The 21526-nt window shown below is 40.4% G+C and overlaps 1 protein-coding gene across 9 annotated transcripts in view; it reads left to right on the top strand.

Moving 5' to 3' along the window:
• The window catches only part of RBFOX1 (RNA binding fox-1 homolog 1), a 1151472-nt gene that overhangs the window by 619768 nt on the left and 510178 nt on the right, over positions 1-21526 (top strand). For 7 of the 9 annotated variants that reach the window (XM_040078692.2, XM_040078693.2, XM_058422645.1 and 4 more), the window contains one exon: positions 13535-13582. In XM_040078692.2, coding sequence (XP_039934626.1) covers positions 13535-13582 — 48 coding nt within the window. Of the gene's footprint in view, positions 1-11348; positions 11540-13534; positions 13583-21526 lie in introns of those variants that run through there. The other 2 variants (XM_058422642.1, XM_058422651.1) reach the window with 2 other exon arrangements.

A 21526-nucleotide genomic window follows, 5' to 3' on the forward strand; every position in this document is an offset into this window, starting at 1 on the left:
ATGGATTTTTCCAGCCTGATGAGTGAAAAAACAAACAAAAAGAAGTGTTAGTTGTTGGTGATTATTTGATGTGATTTACTCAATATTATCCTTTGATTATTGTAATGTAATTTTATGGAATGCATTTCTCTGACTGCACCATTAATACCGTTAGGCTCAGTAAGAGTGATTCCGGTGTAAAAGGATGATTTTCAACGTTTTTTTTTGTAAAGTTAGCCACAGTTTTAGATCTGCTTTTGAACTTGTTATGAGGAATGATGAAATTGCATGTTTAATCAGTTTAAGAGGTGAAAAATTAACTAGCAGCAAAAAGGAATACTTTTATATTCAATGGGAATTTAAAGCTACAGAAACAAGGAAACAAAAATGGTAGCAGATCTGAGGTTCATTTACTTCAAAGTTCTTTATTATTAATCAGTTTTGAGGCAATTTTTACCCGTTATGACTGCAACTCCAAATCATTCAAGGATTTCCAAAGGGAAATACCAATCTTTATGAGGATTCCTTCAGTGAGCATTGCTCACCCTAATGACTTGCTGATGCTATTTTTACTTTTGCATTTATGGCATTTCTTTTATGAGATAATGGATTGTGGAAGAGAGAGTTTGTGTGACTCAGATGTTTTAAGGACAGCCCTTATACACAAAACTGTCATATGTTGAAACAAAATGGAAAGGAAGACTTTTAAAAACAGTGAGTAAAAAAAGCCTCTTTTCCTAATTTTGTGCTAATGCATCTGTAATCCTTCAAAAAATCCAAATTTCCAACAAATTACCTTATAAATTCATTTAATATTTTCAATTTTGATGAAAATATGCTCAATTCTATGCACTTAAAGGGATTTTAGGATCCTTTCAGGCTTCGGTGAGTGCTGAAAAGCAGTTAATTATGTTTGTGTTTAAGGATACATGTTTCACAGACCAGCAGCTCTGTTTTAGTGGAAGATATTGCTGTGATGCTTTTGTTCCTGTTCAGCTAAGATAAAACATAACAGTATTTTTCTTTTTGCTTTAGAAGAGTGTGTATAATGGCTATCTTCCAGAGGATATATTGGTTGTGTTTTCACTTGGTAGATGCATGGCCATACCTGAGTGCCTTCGTGCTTTTCTGAATGAATTTATAGAAATACCACTCTCTGTTTTAGACTAGTGAGGTAAAATGTGTTTTAGAAAATACTGGTCTTTGCTTTTGGGGAGAAAATTTAAACATTGGGCCTTACTGTAGCAAGGAATCTGGACCTTAATGTGCCACGTGTATGAAATGCTTTCACGTTAATTCCTTGGGTTTGGGGTCAGCACTGAAATCAGCAGCTTGCAGTGATAAAATAACCCAGCACTGCCAGGGATCTCGCATTTCCTGTTGGAATGCAGTGATGGCACCATTTGAGATGGAACTCTCAGTACCATTTCTGTTTACTGAAGATTACACCCCTGAAATTTGCCTTAAGAGCAAGAGGAAATGCAAAATTTATGAGTGTAGTCGTTTGGGGAGTTTTTAATTTGATGCACTTGTATAAATGAAATATGAACCTGGTTAAATTTCAAGAATCCAACTAAGAGAACTCCTTAGATTCAGGTTGTAATTGGTTTTGTTTTGGTTTTTCCCCTGATCTCTTTTTTTGATTTTGCTTGTTGTTTTGGGGGGGTTGGTTGTTATTTTACTTTTTTAGAAAGCACAATATCCTAGATAGAAAAGTTTCAACCTATTTACATTATAACAGTGTTTCTTTTCACTCATTCTAATAAATTGATCTTTTATTATTGTTATTATTATTACGACTACTGCTACCAGCACCACCCCAGCAAAATCCTAACAACAGATAAGGTATAGGAAACCATTCTATGGGCACACTGCTTACTGAGCTGACATACTACATATTAGTGGAGGCACAATTATTTTAATAGATCCACTCCTATCCCCCCCTTCACCTTGTTAAAGAATATTGGATTTTCCAGTTCAGTGGGTGTCTGGTCGTTATCATCCATGTGCTCTATTGCAGTTATTGTTAATGGTTAAATGAACAGCAAAATAGGAAGCATATATCACCTGCCAGCCTGTGTTCCCTCATCCCATCTTGGGTTAAATTATAGTAGGATTGAGAGCAGAAAATTCAGGCTCCATGAAGAAGTTGTGGATTTTTATTTTTTTTTTTCCCTCCCTTTAAGGTTTAGGATTTGTGCTCAGTCTTTAAGGAAAAAAGTTTCAGTATATTAGGATCATAAATTCTGAATTGGTCTTGCCAAAAAGTAATTTAGAAAATTTACCAGATCAAATAAAAGTGTATTAACCTGGTTTATAGAGAAAGAAGGAGAAATACATTTTTCTGCTCCAATGTGATTCTAACAACTTTCTAGTTTAAGGGAAATGTGTGCAGTTATATTCACCATGGGCTGAAAATAATTCATCAAAGCAATGTTCTGAGTTCAGGAACAGTGCCATTTGTGCTCCATCAAAAAGTGGGCTTTATGTAATCAGTTTTTTAGCTTTGAAATTGATCTACTGTCACCATTTTACTTTGTTTTAAATTGTGCAGCTTAGATACTATCCAGTATTCATGCTTGGGTAACTTGATTGAACTGGAAGAAAAACTTTATCAAAAGCACATCCTTGTGTATTTTAGCCTATAATATAGAAAGAACAGCCAGAAGATGTAATGTGGGGGTAGCAGGTGGGGGTGATCACATCTCCAATGTAAATTTATCCCTCAGATCCTTTTGACCATGCTGAGTTGGCATTTATTAGTATGAGATTCTTCATTTTGTACAGAAATATTTTGTTGTTGTTTTAATGCTATCAGATTCAGTGAGATAATCTTTTAAATGGAATTTTGAAATAAGTATGGCAATCTCTTTTTCCTGGATCAACACATCACCTACTTTATTAATTAAACTGGAACATTCACATTTTATCAAGTGTCAAATAGTTGAAGATTACAGGGAAGACTTGAAGGATTTTCCTTAGGATTGAGAGAAATGTGTTGGTGTGAATTCTAACATTTGAGAGAGACCTCTGATGCATTTTAAATACTGCTCTAGTTATTCATTTTTCACTGATGAAACTAACTGTTGACACCCAGTCAGCTGTTGAGGAACAAATTCAAACCAAACAAATAGTATATGTAATTAAACTGTGGGATTGCCATGGGATATTTCAGAGGCCAGAAAGATGAGGAGGTTCTGAAACAAGATGGATGAGTTAGTGAGATGAAATCTCCTGGTTATGGAATGGCAAAGGAGCCCTCACCCTGTTCAGGTAAAGGAGTCTTTACTCTGCGCAGGTAAATCAGTTTTTACCCAGCTCAGGTAAATCAGTGGTTACCCTGCTCAGGTAAATCAGTTCTTACCCTGCTCAGGTTAATCAGTTCTTACCCTGCTCAGGTAAATCAGTGCTTACCTTATTCAGGTAAATCAGCCCTTACCCTGCTCAGGTAAATCAGTTCTTACCCAGCTCAGGTAAATCAGTTCTTACCCTGCTCAGGTAAATCAGTTCTTACCCAGCTCAGGTAAATCAGTTCTTACCCTGCTCAGGTAAATCAGCTTTTACCCAGCTCAGGTAACTCAGTGCTTACCCTGCTCAGGTAAATCAGTGTTTACCCTGCTCAGGTAACTCAGTTCTTACCCTGCTCAGGTAAATCAGCCCTTACCCTGCTCAGGTAAATCAGTCCTTACCCTGCTCAGGTAACTCAGTTCTTACCCTGCTCAGGTAACTCAGTGCTTACCCTGCTCAGGTAAATCAGCCCTTACCCTGCTCAGGTAACTCAGTCCTTACCCTGCTCAGGTAAATCAGCCCTTACCCTGCTCAGGTAACTCAGTCCTTACCCTGCTCAGGTAAATCAGCCCTTACCCTGCTCAGGTAACTCAGTCCTTACCCTGCTCAGGTAACTCAGTGCTTACCCTGCTCAGGTAACTCAGTGCTTACCCTGCTCAGGTAACTCAGTGCTTACCCTGCTCAGGTAACTCAGTTCTTACCCTGCTCAGGTAACTCAGTGCTTACCCTGCTCAGGTAAATCAGTGCTTACCCTGCTCAGGTAAATCAGTGGTTACCCTGCTCAGGTAAATTGCTCCTCACCCAGCTCAGGGAGATGAGTCCTTATTCCCTTTGGAATGGTTGAGAGCCTGCAGCCTCAGTCCTAAGGCTCAGCTCATGGCTGGTGCATTTAAGAAGGAAGGCTTTGTGTTTAGACAGGAGGAAGAGTGAGAGTTATAGGGGTACTCTGGAGGTTTTAGTCCTGGACAGCTCCTAAAAGTCAACAGTGTGATGCTTGATGCTTCTTCATTCCTGCTGGATTTTCTGCTGGGAATAGCTGATTTAACCTCTCTGGTGAATGAGAAATTGCAGATTATGAGGCCAATAAAGATAAAACCCCTTAAAAAAAAAAAAAAAAAAGTATTTTGATGGCTACCTTTTTCCTTTCATTTCTTTACTAGTTTAGGAAAAGGAAGATGAGACTGGTTTTCTTAACTTTTCAATTGCTCCAAACCTGTTTAATAACTTCTTGTTATGCTGCTTTAAGATTACCTGGCACCTCTCTCTCCCAAATGCCATAGCTCATTTTTGCATTCATCTTTCATATTCACCTATGGAGGAAAAAGCATTTGCCAGTCTGAACATACAGTGAAATCAGTTATAAAGAAAATGCAGGAACTGTTACATTTCAGTTATATGCTGAAATGTCCTCACATACAGAGATATTTATTATCTGCACTCCAATTAAAAATACTGCCTTGGTTTATTAGATATTTAAAAGTATTTACTACAACTAAGGAATCAATATTCCTTATTTAAAAAGAAGGCTAATTCCTCAGAGCACATGGGTCTATACACAAACCCAAAAAATCTATGGGCAAAATTGAAGAAAGGAGTTTAGGGGTGTGAAGGGGCCGTGTGTTTTTATGTTTTATTTGTGGGGGGAGGTTGGTTTGGCTTGATTTGTGGTTTTTTTACATCTCTTGACCAGCACTGAGCCAGAGCCGTCCCTTTGCCGGGGCTGTTTGTGTTCAGTGGTCCTTTGCTCATCACTTTAGTGCTGCTGTATCGGGCAAAGCGTCTCTCTGGGGGGAAGCAGCCAAGAGAAGGAGGAGGAGCAGTGCAGCGTGTGCATGCTGGCTCCAGCAGCCCATGGATGTGGTGCTGAGACACTCCAGCAGAGGCCAAGCTGTGATCTGCAGCCCTGGGAGCAGGGCACTCGCTGGGGGAGCTGAGTGCTGAGTTTTTGGGAGCAGGAGCCCGACTGTGGCACAGACACTGGCTGTTTTCCTTGGCTGAGCTCCCCTCTGTGCCAGGGCAGTGCCTGTGCCACGGGCTCTGCTGTGGCCTCTGTCTCCTCAGCTGTGTGCTTCTGGGGGTGTTTGGGGAAGCAAAGGGCTCTGCTTGGCTCTGCACAGCTTGGCAGATGTGTCCAGGCACACTGGGCTTGTTCACCCTGCACTGGGCATGGAAGAGGAAATAGCATCTCAGTCACTCGCTCCTCGCCAGCAAGAACAAAGGAGTTGTTGGTCCATAAGGAAACTCCTCAAAGATAAATTATCCCAACTTGCTGCCTGAGGCTCCAGTCCAATCCTTTATTCCTCCTGGATGTTGAAGCTGTTGTCATCAGAGCTCCCTTGGAGTTTGTTCGTGGTGAGAACAGTCCTTTGGATGCAGTGTTCACCCACGCCTTTGTTTCTGCGTTCTTACAGGATGCAGTGGGATTGACAGCACTGGGAGCTGGAATCATTCTCAGTGATGAAGCACCCATAATTTGTGACCTGAGTCCTTGTGATTTTTGAGAATTGGTAGGAACTGAAACATCTGAAGTTTCTGCTGGCTGTGGGTTCACCCCAGCAGGTGAGAAGGCAGAAGTGAGAAGGTTCATGGGTTGTTTATTAAGGGAAGTCTTGAGTCCAATACGAAATTCTGTTTCACGTTTTTTACCCAAGAAAGCATAGTAAATACATAGCCAGCTTATTGGGAGTGTGACTGCTTTGCTGCACAGAAACAGCCGTATTTTGTGAAAACATATTAAAAGCATAAAACTAGACTTTTTATGATAGTCAAAAGTGTAGTGTAATATCAAAGAGAAAATGGATTTTTACAGAGCCCTAATTTTCCAGGGCACTTCTGCAGTCATTACACACCTTCTGCCATTAAATAATTCCTGTCCTGTCACTCTGTAAGCTTGAAAAATTGCTATTTGATTTAGAATTTATGCTTTTTATCACTACATAGCCCCAGATGACTGAACTCTGTTTCAAAGTTCAACAAAAATCCTCTTCAGTCTTGAAGGAACTTATTTTGTGAAAATTGGACTTAAGTGAAATAGTTTTATTATTGATTTATACCTGGTGCCCACACAGCTCCCTCTCAGTAAACACAGGCTCCTTCCTGGCAGCCACTTCAGCATCTTCACAAAGTGAATTCTCCTCCTCTCAGCATCCTCACCTCTCTTTGGGGTATTTTATCAGCTGGAGTAGGGCATGGCTTTGCAAATGATGTCTTGTCCTTTCCTCAGGCACTAATTTATGAAAACTGTAGGAATATTTTTGAGCTTCTATTTATTTCCCTGTCACATATGGCTAAGCCTATTTTCTAAATTCTAAATATTAAATTCAATATTCTAAAGGTGTCTGAGGTATGAAGCAACTTTATATGCTTGTTTCTTTTAAGAAACCTGACTGAGAAAGATAGATTCCTTCAGGAATTGTGTTGTGACCTTGTGCTGTTGTTAATTTGAAAACATAAACGGTCAAATTAGGTTCTTTCTCTAAAAGTTACTCTGGGTATATATTGCCAGTTGTCACCTTACCCAGCTTCCACAGTGTGTGGCTGTGCTGAAATCACATCAGCAGCTTTCTCAACAGCTCCTTGGATTTAGCAGGAATATCTTTTGACCAGCTACATTTCAGTGATTTTAAACAGAGAACTGTTTGTGTGGCTGCTGGTCTGCCTGACATCTAAGGCAATTTTATTAGAGAAATAAAATTTAGTTTAAAAATCCAGTTTTAACAGTTTAAATCTGTCAAAAATTACAGTTCTGGAAGTTCCTGTGTGTTTTCAGCCTTGAGCATAGAGGGATATATAGAAAAGGAATTTCATAGTTGACCTGTAGGTCAAAATGATGTTGCATTTAGGAATCTTAAGTGTTTTTGTACTGTCCAAACTGACAACTTTACCAAAGGTCACTCTCTGTTGCCAGTTTTGAAAATGAAATATTTCCTAGCCCAAATGTAAGTCTTAACCTTATCTAGGCTTCAAAAGCAAATGTTTACAGCTGGATACTGCTACATGACTGATTCACATCTTAAAATTATATCTGTATCTCCTGAAAAAGCTGTCTATTTTCTGTGTGGCTTTGGGCTGCCTGAGGAGGAAGGTGGAGGGTTTGCACCCGGGTACCTGTGCATCCCTGGGCTAATGGAACATCTCTTTGGAGAGAGGAGAGGAGTGAGGCTCGAGGATTCTGTGCTCTGCAGAGACGTGCCCGTGCATCTCTGACTGTTTGGAGAGCGTTAGGAAAAGGACAAGTAACTCCTGAAAGTGAGAGCAGGGAAAGAAAGAGGAGTGTGAAGGTTTATATACTCCAGTCCATAAAGCTCCAGCAGCAGCAGTGCCTCAAACAAGCCCTTGTTTAGGAAAAAGTCAAAGCTTTCCTTGGGGGGAAAAAAGGAGTTTTAACTCTTGATAGCCTTGAAAAGTGTAAATGAGCATGAGAAAGGGCTGGAAGCAGAAGAAGGCAGAGCTGGGTGTTCACTGGCACAGCCGGGCGGTGGGTGGCTGTGTGGGAGAGCACACACACACACACACACACACACACACACACACACACACACACACACACACGAGGCTTTTCAGATCTGTATTAAAAATACAGCAGTATTTTTATAAGCAGTAATTTTTTTATTATAAAATTTGTCAGTTCCAGCTTCCACAAGTCTTGCAAACCTTCCTCTTGCAGTCTGCTTTCATCTGGAAACAAGGCAAGAAATCTCCCTAAAACCCGGGGAAGTTTGATTTTCAGTCTGCGATCAGATGTGCTGTTTCCTTTTTGTCTCTACTCAAACTGCCCCAAGGCTGCCCTGAGGGATCAGAAATAGGTGCAGATGGCCCAGTTTTCTCCTGGTTTGAGCTCCTAGGCACAAACCTCTTGGTCCACCAATGTTAGTACACAGAGATGAAGCTATTCCTTTCAAAATAAAGCCCCTCTCCCACATCTTTGACATTGCAACTGTTGAAGCCATTCAAATCCTGGAACTGGATTGTTAATTTGATGAGGCTTCTGCCTGAGTTGCTGGGGACAAACCTAGTGAAGACTTGAATGTCACATTCTAAGGTTTCATTTTTCATTTATTTTCTTCTTCAGTAAGTATTACAGTGTGGTTAATTTGTTCTCTGGGATGGATGAAATAGAACTAATATGAAATTCAAATGAATCCTTCTGCTGGCAGCCTGTTTGTTAGCAGCAATAATGAAACATAATGGCCATTGGATAGAGAAATACATTAAGTATTTTCCTCAATAATTCAGGGCTTTGAGATATTTAACAGTCAATAAAAATATCCAGAAAAATCAATAACCTACAATTTGACAGTGTACGTTTTGATTTTATATATATTTGTGTATATATTCTTATTTCGTTTAAGATCATGTTTCCTTTATAAATGCTTTAGTCATTAAAAGGAGTCCATTTCAGCTGTACAAATTTCAAACCTAAAAAAAAAAAAAAAAAACACCAGACGATGCGAACCACCTTTTGCCTCTAATCTAGTGGCAGTTTCATGAAACTGGAAGGCAGTATTGCGAAGAAAAAGCAATTCTTTGTTGGCACCTGTTGGGATGCCAAGGACACGTGTAGAACACCTGACCAGCGGCAGGTTTCTCTTTCACGGGAGGCTGAGCAGCGTTTTATAAAGTTATTTGCTTCCACCTACTGCTCATCCTTGATATTACAGAGGAACCCAGCCAGGGGAGCCCTGATCCCAGCTGGAATTCCAGAATTCATCCTTCCCCCTGAGCTGTGGGAGCTCAGTGTGTGCTCAGGAATTCTGTTTGCTTTTCTCAGTGCCTTTCGTGCATGCCAGGAGGGAAAATACAGTGGAAATTCAGAGCACTTTTCCAAAGTTCCTGATTTCTCGTGGTTGTTTAGGTGGTTTCTGGCGGTCTGTGTTGGGATGGCAGGACAGCAGAGGATGGGAATTGAGCTGGGATGGCAGGGAGAGAGCAAAGCGCAGTGTGTGATAAAGCACAGGGGCACTCGGGGTGTGGGGGGTATTGGCAGCACTGGTGGGTACCTCAGGAGAGGGATTTCACTGCTCCTGCTTGCAGTTCAAGGAGTGGAATTAAAGGTAGAATTACAGAAACTATGGAAAATAAAGTCTGTGCAGGTTTCTACTGCATCCTAAAGCCAAAATCTCACGCAGGGCCATGCTCCTACCAGTAATTACTTTTGCTTTCTAGAACTTTTACTTCAGTCTGTTCAGTACATTTTTATAGTGCTGCTGATGATGAAGGTGGTAGATTTGTTCCCCAGGGGCCCGGCGTGTTAAACTTGGAAATTCCCAGCCCTTAAACTTGTGCTCGTCCTGCATTGCTCCCGATGTTCTGCAGAAAACCTTGCTTTGTTTCCCAGGTGCTGCCACCAAACAAAACACACCAAAAAGGTGATTTTATATAAAACATAGAGCTCTTCATATCTTTGTAACAGTATTATTTAATTGGCTGCTATGCAGTGACACCTAGAGAAAAAAGGAATTGTGTTGGTTTAAAACCAAAATGGATGAGGGGGTTTTCTATTTAATTCTATCTTTCCCATGACACACCCTGTGAAGAATTCTACCATTATATAATCTACTTAAAATGAATCTTCAGAAGAAACATATTTTCTGGGCATTTACTTTTTTCTTTTTTGTGATGTAACAACACTAAAGAAAGTGCCTGATACATTCTTCAGATCTCTAGGATTTTACAGTTGCTTTACAGCAACGGGGCTTCTCCATCTCAAATAATTCACAGAGCTGGGAAATTTGCAATACACATATGAAGTGACAGCACTTTGTCATTTTGCACTTAGAGAAAGTAGCACAGATGTCTCCTAGAGAACATTCTCATTTCTTCCCTTCCTGCTCTGAGATTGACAGATGATTCATTTTGATGATTTTTAAAGCTTAGGGTCTGTGTACATTTTTTCTTTAAAAGAGGTATATCTAGGATGTAGACGTATACTCAAATATTTGTATTTAAACATAGATTTGATTAAGTCAGTAGCTTCACTGGTTTAAAGAACAACACTAATTGCTTCAGAAAATTAATTGGTTTTCATCTTGCCCTTGTGCGGAAGTCTGAATCCAGTCTTGAAGACACACAGCTATTTCTTCAGCTGAATCTGACTCCACACAATTTCAAAGATAACACATTCTTGCAGCGAGATTGAACCCATGCAGATGTGATTTCCATTGCTAAAGATGCCGTGGTTAATTTGTGAAGATTCACTTTCTGTATCTTTAGACAGATAACCAGACAGTAAGGGATGAAATGCTTGTCTGGCATTCAGGGATAGAACATGGGATGGAAATGCTGTAATTTGCTGTTCAGCCTGAACCTTTGCTGGGGCTGCTCTCAGGTAAAGGCAGCTCCCAGCTCCAGGTGAGGATGGGTATTGCCTTAGCTCCCAGCTCCAGGTGAGGCTGGGTATCTCATTAGGTATCTCCAGGAGAGGCTGGGTATCTCATTAGGTATCTCCAGGAGAGGCTGGGTATCTCATTAGGTATCTCCAGGAGAGGCTGGGTATCTCGTTAGCTCCAGGTGAGGCTGGGTATCTCCTTAGCTCCCAGCTCCAGGTGAGGATGGGTATCTCCTTAGCTCCCAGCTCCAGGTGAGGATGGGTATCTCCTTAGCTCCCAGCTCCAGATGAGGATGGGTATCTCGTTAACTCCAGGTGAGGATGGGTATCTCCTTAGCTCCCAGCTCCAGGTGAGGCTGGGTATCTCATCAGGTATCTCCAGGTGAGGCTGGGTATCTCATCAGGTATCTCCAGGTGAGGATGGGTATCTTGTTAGCTCCAGATGAGGATGGGTATCTCGTTAGCTCCCAGCTCCAGATGAGGATGGGTATCTCCTTAGCTCCCAGCTCCAGATGAGGATGGGTATCTCCTTAGCTCCCAGCTCCAGGTGAGGCTGGGTGTCTCCTTAGCTCCCAGCTCCAGATGAGGATGGGTATCTCCTTAGCTCGCAGCTCCAGATGAGGATGGGTATCTCCTTAGCTCCCAGCTCCAGGTGAGGATGGGTATCTCATTAACTCCAGATGAGGATGGGTATCTCCTTAGCTCCCGATGAGGATGGGTATCTCAGCTCCCAGCTCCGATGAGGCTGGGTATCTCCTTAGCTCCCAGCTCCAGGTGAAGTTCATGATCTCATTAACTCCTGATGGGGCAGAGAGGCTCAGTTGGGCTGGCCCCAGGGTGAGCTCATGGCTGAGGCTGCCCTGCTGCCTCCTCCCTGCCCTGCTCCTCCAAACAACCACGACAGGTAAGCTGTGCTGGGAGGAACATGGACTCTGTTTCACCCAGGTAAAACTGCATTTTTAGTTGAGTAATCAATGCTTATGGACTCGGGCTTCTCAGAAATTGCATTTAATGGGAAAGGACAGTGGTGAAATAGTGAACGAAACTGTTCCATGGGCAGCAGGAGGGATCAGAGTGCTGTTGGGTCTTCAGGCATATTCATCATGCTGAGAGGCTGTAATAGCCATGGCTGCAGCCTGAGAGGAGCTACTTTATTCTGCTTTCAGTTAATTTAGGTCAGTGTGTGAGACAGAGCCACTCTTGTCCTTGGTAATGTGGAAAGAGATGATTCATTTTTGATTAACCAATAAATATGTTAAAGAACATTACATTCTTTCCAAAAGGTGACTTAGGGCACAGCCGGGACATGAAGATCACTGGTGCTAATGAAGTTTGAATTCATTCCCCTGAGGGAGAAGGCTTTTGAAAAGCTGAGCTCTTTTCAGTCCCTCCCCAAAAAGAAGCAAATGTAAATGCCCAAACAGGCTCAGGAAGTGAGCCTGTAGGCAGAGAGAGTATTTCCTTCTCCTCCACGTGGGAGACGTGGGGAGAGACTGTCTGGCTGCCAGTAAGGCACACTGGAGAGAAAATTTTTGAGTGTTATATTCCACAAAGTACAGTCTGGTTCCCCAGGAAAAGTGATGGAATATAAAGACTGATAGAGGTGATGATTCATATATTAGACTAGCTAGAATAACAAAATTTTTTGCTGCTTAAGAAGTGACACATCTTGATATGCCCCATGAGATCATCTTTAATATAATTTACTGTGAATTAGAGTGTTTTTTCCAGGAAACCTTGCTTCATCTTACTTGGTTGAACAATTTAATTTTTAAAAATCTTTTATAGCTGTTGATAGGAAGCCTTTGGCTTTGCAGTAAAACCAGTCCTTCATTTAAGATGAATAGACATGCTGTTGAAGAAACATAAATTCTTCATTTTACATTTGTTTTCATTTTTAATAGGAGCTGCTATTTGCTATCAGCATGTGAATTCATGTGCAAGCAACTAACCAATAATCTGAGATCTCATTAGAGTAGTTCCAGCTTTGGTGAGAGGATGGGGAAGCACTTTTCACAAAAAGTTGTCCCTCAGCCATATGTTATTCTTTTCCCAATAGAAGTCTCTAAAGCTGCAGTAGTTAGGCAAAATTTGCTTCCAAGAATATCCTCACTAGAAAAGTAAAGTTGAGAAGAAAATTAGTGGGTCACGTGGCTAAAGTTTAGTGACTTGAGTTGTGTTTGGCTTACTCAGTTTCCAGTAGTAACTTGCTGTAAAAAGGGTGAAGGTGAGTCAATAAATGCCTTTCAAGGTATAATTTTTGTGTTACTGTTATCCCTGCATGTCTTCAGAACAAAAATCCATAGGCTCAATGAGTCAAAATACTTTAGGAATAAAAGGACTGTGTGTTGAGTGTCATTAGGTTTGAGATCACTTGTTTCACTCCTGAAGATAAAGTGTTCAAAATATCCACACGAGTCCAAGTCTGTGCACACACACACACGTTTATCATAAATAGAGGCTTTGCTGTTCTTGCTTGTTCCAATTCAGAGGTTCACACACAAATATCTATAGAGTCCTAGTTAGCTCTTGATAACAGACAGAAGGTTGAGCAGGTTTTCCTCTTTAGCTTACCTTTATATTTCGTTCAGCTTCCACCACTTTTTTATTTAAAAAAAAAAAAAAAAAATGATCAAGAAATATATTTTCCTCAAGGTGGAAGTAAAAAAGAAAATGTATACTAAAAAAATCTCATATTTTTCTGAGAGCTGGCTACACTATATTGAAATAGGTAGGGGTTTTTTTTTGTATGTGTTCTTTCAGCCTTGTCTTTAAATTTATGCCTGCAGTAAAGTTTAATAAACTTCACCTAAAGGCACAATACTAGACAATGTATATTAAATAACTCTGTGTTAAAAATAACAGTTCTTCAGCCTGAGTTGCTCCCCCAGTGCTGGTCAATGTGCTTTGTGACACGGGCTTCTCTGTTTGTGCTTTCAGGACACTAAAGCAGAGTGCAGTTCTGGTGTAGAACCTGAGGACAGAAAAGTAAGTGGCTTGTTTTAATGTGATTTTTCAGGCAATTCTGGTAGCTGGGATTTTCTCTGGTTGATGTTTCATTTTTGGCTTTTTTTTTTTTTTAATTAAACCATGTGAAATTATTTTACGGTTCTTTTACATGTGTATGTGTTCATGTTGTGTTTCAACTTCAGTGGGGACAAAACAATCTAATTCTATTGAATGTACTTGTTAGAAATTTCAATAACTGCTTGTTCAGAAGGGAATTATAGTCTTAATCTCTTTATGCTACAAAAGTTTACAAGGCAGTTGCACTTCCTTTTCTTAATTTCCATTATTAAAGAAGTTATTGTGTGTCTTTCATGATAAAGTTGGCATACTGTGTTAAATATTTGTAGGACAGCAAGAGGACTGCTTTTGTTTGCTTTATAAGTAGCACCTTTGGAGACTTTTTTTTTTCCCCCTTTCAAAGTGTTGATTAAAACAAATGTTTCCAGTTTTATTTTCTGTGGACAAAATATAGACAAGAAACAAAATATGTTTTCAGTTGTGTTCTTCACCTTACTCATGGTAAAAACTAATCAAGAAACTGACAAAATTTAATTGTTTTTTTTCAGCTTAAAAATAATTAAATTGTCATAAATAAATATCAATCCAGTTTAAAAGAGAGTAACATGTTTTGTTTGAAAATCTGTTGCTGCTAAAATTTGAAAATCTGGATTACTAGATCTGTGCAGGGTATTTCTGTGTGGAATGGTAACTGAGTCTGTGGAAGTGTTGAGCACATGACATGTGATTTAGAGTCTCTAACTTCAGCTGGTACTCACTCTGTCCCGCTGAGGCTGCAGGTTCTGAACATCAGCTTTCATCAAACTCTCCAGGTGCTTCCATCTAGGTTCCTGTTGCTTAAATATGGGTTAAAATCCAGGCTGGCACCTCAGCTCTAAACCCCAAGTTCTGATTTTTTAGTGCTGGTAGCAACTACTAAAAGTGCCCAAGCCAGAAGTTCTTTTTGTAATATGAATTGTGGGGAAAAAGTGTCAGGAGCCTGACAAGCTCTGGATGTCAATTTATTCAAGAGTTGTATTTCTTCTCCCTTGTATTGCAACTTTTACCTAGCAGAGCACCAGCCTGCTGCCAGTGCTCTGGGTTTTTCATGGTTTGTACCTCAGGAGGAATTTCAGGAGATGTGTGTCTGATACCTTCCCTTGTGGCTCCGAGTCACTGCTCTGTGCTGGGGTGGTTTCCTGAGGTTTTTTTTCCCACTGGCAGTGACTCAGGATCTCCAGCTCCCACATGCAGAGAGGCATGTTAGCAGAAAGGATTGTCTAGAAAACCCCTCGAATTTTCTCCTTCCTCTTCCTATTTTGTGGAAACACCTTGAAAGAGCAGGAATGTGATAAACACCTGCTGTTGCATAATGTGTTCAGTCTTTTCTCTGTGTTTGGTCCCAAAATTGAAGCTTCCACCGAGTTTAAGTGGCAGGTGTTCCTTTCCAGTCCAGGGGGAGAGTCACCAGTGATCATCAAATACAGATCCATCAGTCCTGGTTAATATGCCTTGTTTAGTGCTTGTTGAAAGCATCAATTAAGGATATAATGTAATTCCTGAACCTGAAAGACTGTAAATAAATATTTTTATTTCATCGAACTTGAAATCAAGACAAACTACTGCAATTAAGGCATGCATCATTAGTATCTAATAATTTGCACTTCCATAATGAAATATATTACTAATGAACTGTATCATTAGTAATTAATGGGAAATTTTCCCAGTTAACCACAGAATACAAACCTGCAAGGTGCCTTTTCTTGTGTTCCTTGTTTTCTGAAGTTTCCTAATCTATAACATCTGAAGTAGAAATTTATGTAACCATGACAAAAGCATTGCCTGGAGGCAAACTCAGATTTAATAACTGTACCTATTATTTTGAAATCTATTATTCTGTAAATTCCAAACCAGCAGTTAATTATCGTAACCACTTCATCACTGTGATCTGTCTCTCCTTCCATTGTCTTCAACTGACCTTTCCATGTGGGGTTTTTATTTTTTTTCTACAAGGCTAAAAGCTCCCAGGTTTGAGAATACCAGGTGTCAAGCAATGCACAGTCTGCTTTCTCTGGCCTGGGTAATTATGAATTACTAAATCGCCCTTACCATTCCCAGCAGAAAGCCCATAAATGCATGTACAGCTCATTTCATACAGAGTGAATTATTATTATTTTTTTTTTTCTGCATTTGACACACCCAGAACTTTCTTGTTTTGCTCTCCCACCACCATTCTGACCATCACAATATTGGATGTTTAATGACTCAGATGGCAGAAATGGCTCAGCTTTGCTTCTCAAAGGAACATATGCAGAAAAGTGACCCTTAAATTGTCACAGGAAGAAACCTTTTAAAAACATACCACGTATGATTTTTGTAGAAAATACACACATGTCCGCTGGCCAGGTGATGTTTGGGAATTTGAGTCATGCTTCCAAAGTTTGTGTGTTGTTTTGCTCTCACAAGGCTGATGACAGAAGATGGTCAGGTTGATTTTCCTTTTGTCCATGTTTTCTGATATAACTGTGTGCTGGGCTCAAACAAAAGGGCTCTGGTGAAAGGCAATCAAGAAGGATATTGGCCATGGGTTCCTTTGAAATCTTTCCATTTGATATAACCAAACCATGGTCTGTCTCTAAGAAGACTTCCTATGTGTACAGCCTTTTTGTTGTTGCTGCCCTTACCCAACTGCATCATCTCCCATTACCTGGAAAACCTGCCTTGATTTTTATAAAATTATATTTTATAAATCTTCCTTGTTTTTTTTTAATTTAATCTCTGTTCATATCTTTATTCTGAGTAGTTATTTTTTTTTAATATGTTTAAATGGGACTTGCTTCAAACAGTAATCTTCAAAATATAAAAAGAAAACGAAACTGTAAATAGGATTTCTCCCGGTCCTGCTCTTTGAGCTCCAAATAGAGCACAAAGGATATGTTTTACTCTGCAATTGTCATATCAATTTAATTAATGGCAATGCTGTGAAACCAAAACTCCAATACAAAGTAACATCCTCTGACACCCTTTGTGTGACATTTCCACCTGAAACGGAAAACCGGCGCTGCAAACTGGAAGTCATTTTACAGCGACCTTCCTGTGCCGGATAACTCCGTCTCAGCTGGTTTTCACTATGCTGGGAATGTTTCATTCTCCAGCCCTGGCTGCCGGATTTGTTGTATTTCAGTGATTGTCCCCGTGCTGGGGCTGTGCTGGCTGTTACGTGCAGTGTCACTGCCATGCCGCGTTCAGCAGCAGCTCAGCACCGCTGCTCGGGGCTCAAGGTCACCGGGGTGTCCTGCGGCATCCTCCCTTCTGGAGAGGGAGCTGGCTCCGGGACAGAATGGTTTTGAGATGCATCTTGACTGGAAAATGTCCCACTTTGGAGCTGGGAGCAGGAGGTTTTATGAGAGCTGCAGAGTTTATGGCGGAGCGTCAGGGCAATAAGCTGGGAGGTCAGGAAGGCAGGGAAGTTCCCTGGAGTGCCATAACGCTCCCTAACTCCCTATCACCTGCTGTGGGATGGGGGGTAGGCAGTAATGCCTTTCCTTTTCTCTGCCTGCTGTGGAAAATATTTTATAATTATTTTTTTTTTTTTCTTTAGTACCTTCTGTCAGTGGATCTCAAATTACTTTACAAACAAATTAAAAACACCTATGAGGAAAGTACTTACAATTATATGGCTTGAGTTACATGTGGGGAAATATATAGAAGTGTGAAGGGCAGATGTAGGCAAGGTTATAGAGTGTGTCTGAGACAAAATCAGGAGAAAAAGAAACAGCATTACAAATGTATTTTGCTTTGTCTATTCAATGGCTTCTTGCATTTTTTTGTTTCTTTGTTTGTTTTGTTTTTATTTTTTTATTTTTTATTTATTCATAGTGATCATATTAAAGAAGTTTTTCCTGGAAGTTTAAGGGAATTTTTTTTAAAGAGAAAGTATTTATCCAATTTCCCTGATATTCAGGTTACTGTAGAAGGGAGTTAGTAAGGGTATCAAATATTGAGGAGCACCACAGGAGGACTAAGTCAGCACCTGGCATCATAGATGTGGATTTGTTATTATCCTGTTTTCTTTCATGGTAGTCCCTTTTTCTGCTCTTTAGGGGCTCTATAGCAGTCAATAAGAATACGTGTCATTTTTATTCCCTTGTGAAGGTGTCATACAATCCACATAATTGTGTAGTTTATTGAGATGCATTTTTACTCCCATTAAAGGAAATTATTTTTTTTATTGTGAGGGAAGATCATAGTCTCCAATGGACTGGTAGGGAAGTGTCTAAATTGCATTTGGGTTTAGATTTAGAGGAATCTAAGGGAATTTTGAGTGTTAACGGCCCCTCTGCTGTCTAACAGGGTGAACAAATGATTGCTCTTTCTCCTGCCTCTTTCCCTGTGGTACAAACAGCGCCAGGTGCTGTTGAGCCACTGCAGGACGGGACCACACAAAGTGGGGAGGGTTGACCACAGCACTCAGGAGCCAGGGGGAGTAACCCAGAGGGGGAATAATGAGCTGCTCCAGGAATAGCATCCTCCTGTCAAGCACAGCAGATGTTCCCCCTGACAGCTCAGCTCATGTAAGTCAGATTTACTGATGCTTCTTGAGCCCTCCTCAGTTCAGAGCTGGAAGTTTCCACTACTTCCACAAAAGGGTGAAGTTTTCTAAGGGGTGTGTGTGTGGTGTGTTGTTTGTTTATTACCTGAAAAGTTACTTGAAATTCCTGGCTGATTCCTTCACAGTTGTTGGAAATCGTGATCTGTTGCACTCCAGGGATCCTAAAACTCAGAAAGTTGAATCAAACCCGCGATCTACATTGTTTAGGCAGTATTTATTGTTATTCATACTACTTTCAGCAATATTTTTAAATCAAAGGCTTCTTTTCTCCTTTGTCTTAGTTTTATCTTCTTTTCAAATAAAAGAAATACTTCTGGAAAAACAGGGAGCTGGAAGTTGCCCTGGAACTTAAGACACTGCATTAGTCAGCCTAATAAATATTGGCAATTCTAATGTGAGGAATTGCTCAGAAATCCAGTCCATTTCCTGGCATGTGGCTTGACAGAGTGCAAAGTCTTGCTGCAAAGTTTCCTGGTATTTGAATGCTCATAATGTCAGCCCTATTACTGCTCTCTTGTTCTCGCTGTCACTGACATGCAATTATGGGATTTCACAACTGAAGTGCTGACAGTTGCTCCTCTGTGTGTGTGTGTGTCTGTCTTTCCCCTTAATCCAACTCTATCTAGCAATCTGTAATTTGATAAAGTGGAATTGAAGTGACAGGCGTGACAGAAGTGCCAAAACAATAATTTGACCTCCCACTGAAGTGTCAATGTGTTCTGCTGCATGACTTTTACATATGCTGAATACACAGAAGGGACATGGATAGTGTATTTTCTGTGCTGCAATACCTGCTACGGCAGAGTGCTAAAAACCCCTTTTACTATGGTGTGTCTTTCTGCCAGTGTGCTCCATCTTGAACCAGAGCATCTCCAACCCCTGTATTAACATGTATAAACATGATTGCTGCTGAAAAGAAATGATATTTTTATTGGGAGGTTGTTTTTCAGATCTTCATTTTGAGGCTATTTTGATAAGTCTTGAATTACAATTCTGTGATTGCCTAGAGAATTAGTTCTCAGACTTTATTTTCCTTTTTTTTATAATGTCTCTTCTACCTTGAAATAAATTTCATTAGGTATATGACACATTCCTGCTAATAACTCCTAAAAAGCTCACTGAGCTAGAAAGAACATTCTTTTATATGCATGAATAAAATATTTTATTAGCACTGAAGTAAATGTATGCAGAAGTTACTTTGGCATATATTCATATGTGCTGTACTTGCATTGCATACAAGTAATTATGTTTCACTTGGGGACAAGGGAGAGGGCAGGAGACAGAAACTTTGCTTTAATACTCGGCTAAATGTAAAGTTAAAATATTGAGATTCAGGGGGGAAGAATCAGAGGGGAAAAGGAAAACTCAAGTCAAATTTCATGCTAATTACTTGTCAAAATGAACTGAAAAATAATTCATGGGACACTGAAGCCTGGCTGAAATTTTGTTTTAATCTGGCCATTAAGTTTTCAATGGGTACAAAAACAGAGGGGAATTGGCTTTTGAAATTATATAAAAAGAGAAAACCCCACAGACCTGTAAATATTGGTACGCTGTGAATGGGAACGGGTCTCAGATCGTGTCCGTGTTTGTGAACCAATAAATTTTGCTACTGTGGTGGAACATTTTCTTTTAGAAGGTTTTGGGTGGTGTCAGCTTTTCATAGCCCAGACTCCTCAGTGTGGTGTTCTGTATTATTTACTTGTGCCAGAGAGTTTCGTGGCCATTGATACCCTAGAGAAAAGTGAGTTTCCAGTTGACATTTCCTTCTCTTGTCTTTTTTCTCACTTTTCAAAATAAAGATGTGGGAGATTTGATAAAGAAGGACTGAGTTGACAACTTGTACCTATGAGCCCCCTTATTTGCAGGTATTTTTTGGACAGAGTATTTTTGGAGCTGGTCTAAAGGGCACTGAAAGAGGAGGGAGGCTTAACACTGGTGTGAGCAAAATGATCTCTGTACAGACAGAAGAGTTCCAGGTTGGGGCCTTTTCTTTCATTTCACTCGTTGCCAACCTGTGCTTAGGCACAGAATTGGTTTGTTCCTACATTTTAATTTTTACTCTCAGTAAGGAAAATAGCCACTGACAGGCCTGCTTTCCTGAGCTAACCTTAGAGAGCCCTACTGGTGATGTAGAAATCTAGAGATTATGTATTTATCTAGAAAAAAGTAATGAAAGTGTGAGTTCTTTTATGATTTATTCTGGGTTTTTTGTAATAGAGCTGCTGTTGAGAGAAGGCCACCAATGTGCTGCTATAGAGGAGGTTGTGTTGCTCTGTCTTTATTTAACACCAGACAAATACTCTGATCTCAGGCTGCTTCTCTGTGTAGTAAAAGTTGTGTAGTCCTGTGAACTCCTCACTGGAATTATTGTATAGGAAACTTGGAAATGGCATTTGAGACTTGTGAGAAGAACTTGATGCAGACTGCTGTTCTAAATCGTAAAATGGAGACAAATAAATAACATTCTTTCTGTATCAAATACTGTATCTCTATGGAAAATTTAAATTTCAATGTTGAAAGTTTGAGTTCTTTTAGGAATTCAACCGTTGCTTGGTTTTTTTGCATTTGTTCTCCTTATAACCAGAATAAAAAAATGTTCTTATGGAAATATTATGAATATTAGGTGTTAAAGATTCTCATAGGTTTATTCTACTCCATGTTTTCAGCATAACTGTGGATGGGAGCAGAGGCTGTGCACTGAGCCTCTGTTCCTGTGGGCTCGGTTCTGTGCCTGCAGCAGCATCTGAGTCTGTTGGGCAGCTTGGGACCCTCCAGAGCAACGCTTGGCTCCAGAGGCTGGAGCTCTGTGATTGCTCCTCTCTGCTGGTACCAGGTATCATCCAGGAGTTGGCTCGTGTTGGGAATTCCTTGTGGGCATTGAGGCTCTCTGGAAGCAGTGGTTCAAACAGAATTATTGCTCATGCTTTACAGCACTGTCACAGTACAGGAGGAGGGACAGGATGTCGCCCAGAGGTTTTGGTGCCCTGTGATGAGCTGGCTGAGGCAGCAGCTGATACCCCCTGACACTGGCATGGGGGAGACACAGGGAGGGTAAAAGCAAGAACATTCGTGAGTTGAGATCTTTTGTTAAGTGAAAAAACCAAAAATCCCTAACCAAAGGCAAACCCCAGGAGATGCAGAGGAAGTCTCCAGCTGCTGGAAGTGTTTCCAGGAAGGAATCCCAGCAGCAGGACAGGATCCCTCTGGTCAGTGAGGGAGTGAAGCTTTGATGAGCCAGCAGCCTTCTGCTCCTACACACTGCAGGATTTATTTATTTTTAGTCCAAAGGAGTCCATAACTGTTGAGCTGTG

The sequence above is a fragment of the Hirundo rustica genome, chromosome 15 (genome assembly GCF_015227805.2).
Source record: "Hirundo rustica isolate bHirRus1 chromosome 15, bHirRus1.pri.v3, whole genome shotgun sequence".
Lineage (NCBI taxonomy): Eukaryota > Metazoa > Chordata > Aves > Passeriformes > Hirundinidae > Hirundo > Hirundo rustica.